The 8,211-nt window shown below is 52.7% G+C and overlaps 1 protein-coding gene across 1 annotated transcript in view; it reads left to right on the plus strand.

Moving 5' to 3' along the window:
• The window catches only part of PKD1L3 (polycystin 1 like 3, transient receptor potential channel interacting), a 57,959-nt gene extending 50,344 nt beyond the window's left edge, over positions 1-7,615 (plus strand). The window contains exons 23-27 of the mRNA XM_051846978.3: positions 1,850-1,974; positions 3,679-3,839; positions 5,074-5,284; positions 5,606-5,707; positions 7,279-7,615. Of these exons, the coding sequence (XP_051702938.3) occupies positions 1,850-1,974; positions 3,679-3,839; positions 5,074-5,284; positions 5,606-5,707; positions 7,279-7,434 (755 nt within the window). The 3' untranslated portion in view covers positions 7,435-7,615. The remainder of the gene's footprint in view (positions 1-1,849; positions 1,975-3,678; positions 3,840-5,073; positions 5,285-5,605; positions 5,708-7,278) is intronic.
• The last annotated feature ends 596 nt before the right edge of the window (positions 7,616-8,211 follow it).

An 8,211-nucleotide genomic window follows, 5' to 3' on the forward strand; every position in this document is an offset into this window, starting at 1 on the left:
GGGGAGCCCACGTCCCATATTAAAGCTCCCAGTTTGAGTCCTCGCTCCGCTTCTAGTCCAGCTTCCTGCTAATGCACACCTTGGGAGGCAGCAGATGATGGCCCAAGTGCAGGAGACCCAGATGCAGTTCCTGCCTTAGCTCTGGCCTGGCCCAACCCTGACTGTTGTGGATTTGGGAAGTGAACCAGTGGATGGAAGATATTTTCTCTCTCTCTCTCTCTGTCTCTCTGTCTCAGATAATATTTAAAAATCTTTTTAAAGCCAATGGTACAAGTGAAAACCCAGAACTCTGTTCATCTCCACCAGATCCTAACGGCACAGAAGCAGCCACTTAGTTTTTCACGTGGTTCTCCTGGACTTTAGAAACGATTGAGTCATGCTTCCCTTCGGCGAGTTTAGACAGTCTGCTTCTGTAGGATGTAGCTTTCCTGCACCACACACATCGCTGCTGCACACACACAGCTTTCTCTTTCTTCCTGTTTCTCTTTCCCTGTAGGTTACTGGTGCCCCGTCACTGTCATTGCAGCGGTGTTTGTAAGGAGCTGGAAGGCCGCTGGCACAGGCACTGCCCCCAGAGGGAAGTCTGTGCCAATCCTGCTGCCCGTCTCTCCCCAGTGTCCTGCTGCTGAGCGGCAATGTTACGTCCCCAGACCTGCCGAGGGCACACAGCTTCTCCTGCCCTTGTTCCTACGTACTTATTTTGAGCGGCAGAGAGAGCTGCCATCTACTGGTCCACGCCCCCAGAGCCCACAACAGCCAGGGCTGGGCCAGGCCAGCGCCAGGGCATGAGAACACAGTCTGGGACTTGCAAGGGGGTGGCGGGGATCCAGTCACTGAGCCGCCAGCACTGCCTCCCAGGCTCTGGGTTAGCAGGCAGCTGGATCAGGAGTTGGAGCTGGGGCCTGAATCCAGGCACAGCAACGTGGCACACGGGCATCTCAACCGCTAAAGTAAATGCCCACTCCTCTAGTCTTCTTTCTTTTAAAAAAAAATTACTTGAATGGTACATGCGTGTGTGCACACACACACAGACACACACACACACAGATATCCTATTGCCAATTTACTCCCTAAATGCCTGGGATAGCCAGGGCTAGGCAGGCCCACACCAGGAGCCTGGAATGCATTCCTGGTCTCCCACCTGGGTAGCAAGGACCCAGATACTTGAGCTGTCACCACTGCTTCCACGGTGGGCATTTGCAGGAGGCTGGAACCAAGAGCGAGGTCGAGACAGAAACCCAGGCACTCATTTTATACGGAACGCTGGTGTCGCAAGCAGCGGCCTAACCGCTGTGCCCAGCACCTGCACCTCCTGTCTCACTTCTGAGTGAAGCAGCGGGCAGCCTGAGGCTCTCCGCAGGGTTTTGAGCGTTGCTAACTACCAAAGATTCGAGCGGGAGATAAGCATGGAGGAGGGACTCCTGTTCCTGGATGTCCCTCCTCCCTCCAGGGGGACACCTTAGTGCCAGTGCTGTGGGGTTTCATGGGAAGTCGATGCTCCCGAGACTTTTCACGACCTTAGGGACGACATTCCTAGTCCTCCCAGGTGGACTCTGAAGTCCCTCACACATACACCTTAGCGTTCATGAGCTCGTGGCGCGAGACAGATCTCACGGCCGTTCCAACTCGGCGACACCTGTACCAGCTGGGATGCTCTCCCAGCTTCAGTGGAGTCAGCCTGTCCCTGAGCATTTTGTATGCATGACCTCATGCAGCAGTCACCAAGGAAACGCTGGGTGGCATGGAGAGACCACTTGATCATCGGGGACGGGCGAGTCGCAGGCAGAAGTCTGAAGAGGGCAAACGTTTTAAAGACTCCCGCCTCCAAGTGTCGTTTTGTGATTCTCAGGGACTTTGATCGGCTCTGTGAGAGTGGGCAGCCTGCCTTCCCCGCAGACACTGGAGGGCCTTGGCTGGGCTGTCATCTCCCAGGTCGTCTATCATCTGCTGGTCTGTTACTATGCCTTCGTACAGGTGAGTTGACCTTGCGAGATGCAGGGTTGCTGTGTTGGTGCAGTGGGTTAGACCACCACCTGTGACAGCAGTAGCCCACACGAGTGCCAATGCAAGCTCTGGCTGCTCCACTTTTTTTTTTTTTTTTAAGATTTATTTATTTATTGGGGCTGGCGCTGTGGCATAGCAGGTGAGGCTGCTGCCTGTAGTGCCGGCATCCCATATGGGTGCCAGGTAGAGTCCCGGTTGCTCCACTTCCTACCCAGCTGGCCTGGGAAAGCGGTGGAAGCTGGCCCAAGCCTTGGGTCCTGCACCTGCATGGGAGACCCAGAGGAGGCTCCTGGCTCCTGATTGGCGTAGTTCCTGCCATTGTGGCCATCTGAGGAGTGAACCAGCGGATGGAAGACCTCTCTCTCTCGCTCTTTCTCTGCCTCTCATTCTCTCTCTGTATAACTCTGCCTTTCAAGTAAATAAATCTTAAAAAAAAAAAAGAGCAGACATTAAAGTTTTTTAAAAAGATTTATTTATTTATTTGAAAGGCAGAGTTAGGAAAAGAGGGATCTTCTGTCCACAGGTTCATTACCCAAATGGTAGCAACAGCCAGGGCTGGGCCAGACCAAAGCCAGGAGCCCAGAGCTTCATCTGGGTCTCCCACATGGGTACAAGGGCCCAAACACTTGGGCCATCTGCTGCTGCCTTTCCCAAGTGCATTAGAGAGCTGGATCCGAAGTGAGGCAGCCAGAACTTGAACCTATGCCCAATACCCATGTTACAGGTAGCAACTTTACCTGCTACCCCACAATGACAGCCCTGGCTTGCGGAAAACCAGTTTCAAGAGTTTAAGAATTAAGTTCTGGGGCCTGTGTTATGGAGTAATGGGTAAAGCCACTACCTGTAACACTGACATCCATCAGTTCAAGTCCCGGCTGCTCCACTTCTGATTCAGTTCCCTGCTAACGTGCCTGGGAAAGCAGTGGAAGATAGCCCAAGTGCTTGGGCCCCTGCCACCCATGTGGGAGACCTGGAGGAAGCTCCTGGCTCCTGGTTTTGGCCTGGCCCAGCTCTGGGGCCATTGCAGCCATTTGAGGAATGAACCAATGGATTGAAAATCTTTCTCTGCACCTCTGTAACTCTGCCTTTCACATAAAATCATTAAAAAAAAAAAACTTTAAAAAAAAAGTTCTGTGGAATTGATTTTCCATGTATCTTTATTGCCCTACTACAAAATCGCATCAAGAAAGTATGCTGAACAAAGAGTAAGTTCTCAAAAACAGGAACGATGGCTCTCAGAGAGACTGTGTATCTTAAGCCAAACGGTATTTTTTAAAAAAGCTTCATTTATTTGAAAGGCAAAGTTGGTTGACTGCCCAAATGCCTACGACAGCCTGGGCCGGGCCAGGAGGCCAGGATCCTAGAACTCAGTTTGGGCATCTGCACGTGGGTGGCGGGGACCCAAACGTCCAAGCTCTCGCCTGCTGCCTGTCGGGGTGCACATCAACAGGAGGGGAGCGGGACCGGAGCCCAGGCCCCCTCATCCGGGACGTGGGCATCCCAGGCGGCATCCTCTCGCCTGCTCCAAACGCCTGCCCCCTGTGCTTGGGTAACCCCATTAGAAGCTTCCCAAGCCACAGGTCTGTGGTCTCCACGAAAAGGATCGCGTCCCAGGAGCGTGGCGCTGGCGGCCCGTGTCCCCAGGGGCCGTCTGACCGCGCCGTGCGTGTCCAGGGCCGGCGGCTGAGACAGCAGGGGTGGAGGTTCCTCACGCACAAGAGGAACGCGCTGGACACGAGCGTCGTCCTCGTCAGCTTCGTCATCCTGGTGCTCGACCTCAGGCAGATTTTTCTGCACAGGACCTACATGGCCCAGCGCCGCCAGGACCGGGACAGGTAGGTCGGCGCCGCGGGGCCCACCCCCGGGTCCGACGCTCGGGTCCTCCTGGGGCCGCGTGCATGCGAACAGCACGTGAGCTCGCGGTCACGGAGGTCGCTGGAAGGGCTCGTCGAGGGGGACAGAGCGTGTGCGTTCGTGGTGCCGCGGTGTGGGCGCGTCACACGAGGTCACAAACGAGTTCTCAGGTGCGCACACCTGGCTGGTGAGCCGCCGTCCCCTGCTCAGGTCAGGGGCGGAGAGCCGGGACCAGCGCAGCGGGCAGGACGGATCCGGGGTCTCTGGGTGGGGCGCACACGCCCAGGTCTCTCCGGGGTCGTTCTCAACGCAATACACGGCCTCACGGCCCCGAGGCGAGGCGGGTGAAGTGGCTGCTTAGGACCCCAGCATCCCATCCATACAGGCCCGGGGTGGGTCCACTGCGCTGCTTCTGATCTGGCGCCCTGCTAATGCGCCTGGGAAGGCAGCAGCAGATGGTCCAGGTGCTTGGACCCGGCCACCCACGTGGGAGACCCGGATGGAGCTCCTGGCTCCTAGCAACAGCCCAGACCTGGCCGTTGCCTCCATTTGGGAAATGAACCATGGATGGTAATCTCTGCCGTTCAGCCTTTCAAGTACATAAATCTTAAAAAGAACTTCACTATTTCGTTTTACATTGACTCACTCCCCACATGCCTACAACAGTGAGGGCTGGGCCAAGCAAAAGCCAGGAGTTGGGAACTCAATCCGGGTCTCCCACGTGGCTGGCAGGGACCCCAGCACTTGAGCCATTACTGCAGCCTCCAAGGATGTGCCTTAGCAGGGAGCTCGGGTGGGCGTTGTGCCCGAGTCAAGTCACTGCCTGGGGCGCCCACGTGCCTGCTGCAGTGCTGGAGATGAAGATAATCAGTGCTCACGTTCTGCTTTTCAAAAAAAAAAATATTAAAAATCTTTCTAAACCTTGTAGTAAGAATAACAGGAGCCAGGACTCAAACCAGGCACTCCGATATGGGACATGGCATCCGAAGCAGCGACTTACCCCCTGCACCGAACCCCGCCTCCAGTACACGGCCACTTACTAATATTCTCAAATCCACTCGGACAGCAGCGCCCCCTGGCACGAGTTAACACCAGGCGTTCAACCTGACAGGCCTCAGAGGGGCTGTGGTCTGGCGGGGGAGCGTCCAGGGAACGGGGGGTGGGGGTGGGGGTACACGCTTCATGCTGGGCAGCTGTCCGCTCTCCTTGGTACAGGTTCATCAACTTCCATGAGGCAGTTCAAGTGGACTCTGCGGTCACGCACCTGGTGGGAATCCTGGTTCTGCTGGCCACGGTTCAGCTATGGAACCTGCTGCATCATGACGCCAGGCTGCAGGTCATCAGCAGAACCCTGAGCAGAGCCTGGGACGAGGTGACCGGCTTCCTGCTGATCATCCTGCTCCTGCTCACTGGCTATGCGACCGTTGTAAGCCCGGGGCTCCGCGCTGGGACACTAGTCGCTTCCTTAGAAAGGGTGGTAGAGAAAGCAGCAACTGGCTGAAGTCCCATGCTCAACTAGTAGGACTTGAACCCATTTTGTCTCCTTGCCTCTAAAATGGGGACAAAATTTAGCTCACTGGATGTGAAGTCAAATTCATATGAAAACACTAGTTACAAGGGGAATCTTGGCTGGCATAATAATTTGCCCCTATCTTTTCCTTCCCCTGGTTGTGTTGGGCCCCTCACCAAGCCCCTCGGGACAGAGCAAACTACAGCAGCACCCACTGACAGCTTCTCTCCCATTCAGTTTCACGTGCTGTTTGGATGGAAAATCTCTGACTACAGGACTTTTGTCAACTCGGTGGTGACTGTTGTTGGTCTCCTCATGGGAATTTCTCACTACAAAGAGGTAACAAATCCTGGTTTCCCTGCAGAATTCTCTTTGGTTTAAACATCTCTAACAAGGAGGGGCTTGCTTTTGAAGGCAGCTGTAGAGTAAGATACTGTAGAGTATCATTGCACACCAGTGTTTAGATCCTCTGCCATTCTGTGTGTGCTACGGCTACTCCAGCCTGTGAGTGGGCACTGCTTTAAGTCTGTGCTTTCTCAAGCACTTAGTCCTGTTTTCCTCACTTTGTATTTTTAATAATTTATTGATTTGAAAGGTAGAGAGACCTTCCAACTGCTGGTTCATTAGCAGGGCCCACACACTTGGGCCATCTTCCACGGCTTTCCTATCAGTAGGGCGCAGGCTCAGAAGTGGAACAGGGCCCAGCGCTGTGGCACAGTAGGCTAGGCACCGGTTCATGTCCCAGCTGCTCTTCTTCCAATCCAGCTCTCCCCTAATGGTCTGGGAAAGCAGTGGAAGATGGCCAAAAGGGCTTGGGCCCCTGTACCCACATGGGTGACCCGGATGAAACATGCCTGGTTTTAGTGGAGCTGTACGACATGAAGATTGGAAATGGAGCAAGCTTACTAAGGAGGAGTTTTATATCACGCTCAGGCTACCCAAATTACTTGGTTAACCTGGACTCGTTTGTTGAGCACGTCTAAGCCCGTACAGGTTAGTGCTGGGAAACACTGTCAGACACTGCCTTCGGGGAGGTGTTCTCAGTCGTCATCTCTGAATTGTGGAGTGCCCTGATGGCAACAATGACTAGATCACCAGTCACTCCTTTAAAAAGCAAACACGAATGCTATGGGAACCATTGCAGTAGGCCCAAAATTTGAGAAAATATCTCTATACACGAAAGTAAATAATGACAGAACTCAGTATCTTTATCTTTAATAATAATTTAAAGACAAAGCATGCCAGGGACAGACGTTAAGCCTAGCAATTAATATGCCCACACACAGCATCATAGAACTTGGATTTGGTTCTCAGCTTCAATTTGAGGTCTGCTAATGCAGACTCTGGGAGGTAGCAGGTAATGGCTCCAATAACCAGGGTTCCTACCACCCTGTGGGAGACCAGGATTGAACTCCCAGCTCCTGGCTCCAGCCCTCCACTGGTGGGGAGTGAACCGTTAGTGGATGGGAGCACTCTCAAGTAATAAATGCATGCCAGCTTCCTATGCCCAGCCAGTTCAATTCTGCTAGAATGTTCCTGTGTGAAGAAGGTGCCTGGTACAGCACAAGGTTTTCATTGTCCCTCCTACTGGAACACATTTTATTCTCTGTGTGCTTGATACCCCCTAGAAGCTTCCATATTTAGGGGTATTTTCCCAAACTGCCAAAACTCACATGGGCTTTCAGTCATTTACAGCTCCACCGCAGTTTAACTGTTTTACTCAAATCAGCGGAACACCCTGACAGTCATCCCTGCTCTGCCCAATCCTGTTCTCCTTGTCTTACTGCCTCCCTCCTGGTTTCCGCTGGATAAAGGCTTTCTTGGGAACACATCCCAAGCCTTAGCATACGCTTGTACATTGTTTATACACTCAGCTGTCAGCTCCTCGGGTGTTCCTATGCTCTCTCCAGGTTATTGCTTTAGACCCAGTCCTGGGCTGCTTCCTGATCCTCGCCAGCGCCATCCTGATGGTACTTGTGGTCATCAATCTCTTTGTTTCTGCTATTCTCATGGCCTTTGGAAAAGAAAGAAAGTCCCTGAAGGTAGGCAACCTTCTGGCTCCGTGAGTGAAAACTAGTGATTCTGTGCCACTGGAAAGACCACCTGTGTGTGTGCCTGTGAGAACACAGACCCAGTGTGTTGACTTTCCTGCACCCGTTCTCCTAGAAGCCGGCTCACCGTGACGTGCTCTAAACAAACTGGCCCTCGACTGTTAAGTACTGGAAACTCTCCAATGCTTGACAGTCCATCATTAAGGAAACAGCATTTTAATACTTCCTGTGCATTTACTTGGAATCTATCTTTGGTCCTTTTACTCCAGCAGTAGGAACAATCTGAATTTCTTCATTTTTCTGCTTTTGTCTTCAACAGACAGAAACTACACTGCTAGATATGCTGCTACAGAAGCTCTCGAGTTTGTTAGGAATCCGGTGGCACCAGAATCCCTCCCCCGAGAAGCAGCCATGACAGCAGTGGGCACTGACTGCAGTCCTAGAAGGTGAGCTATCTTGGCTTATTACTGCTTAGTGTCTTATCTTCAGGGTGCACTTAGAAAATTATAGGTGCATATAAAACACTTTATTCTGAATTCTGTACATTAGTGAGGAATCAGAATTCTCATGGCTCCAAGTTCTTGCTTGTGGCTATTGATACTGTCAGGAAAACACCACCGGTGCTGCAGGATGGCTGTGGGAACCAAAGAAAGTTCACTGCCAACTGAGAAATAGTCAGATGCTTGTGGCACATCTGAGCTTCAGCAGACATGGAGATGAGCCTGAGGGAGCTGCAGGAAGGGGCTGGCTTAAAATAGTCTCCATTCAATTCCAAATTGTTACTCCATTGTT

The sequence above is a fragment of the Oryctolagus cuniculus genome, chromosome 18 (genome assembly GCF_051225735.1).
Source record: "Oryctolagus cuniculus isolate XC-2025 breed Fujian yellow rabbit chromosome 18, ASM5122573v1, whole genome shotgun sequence".
NCBI lineage: Eukaryota > Metazoa > Chordata > Mammalia > Lagomorpha > Leporidae > Oryctolagus > Oryctolagus cuniculus.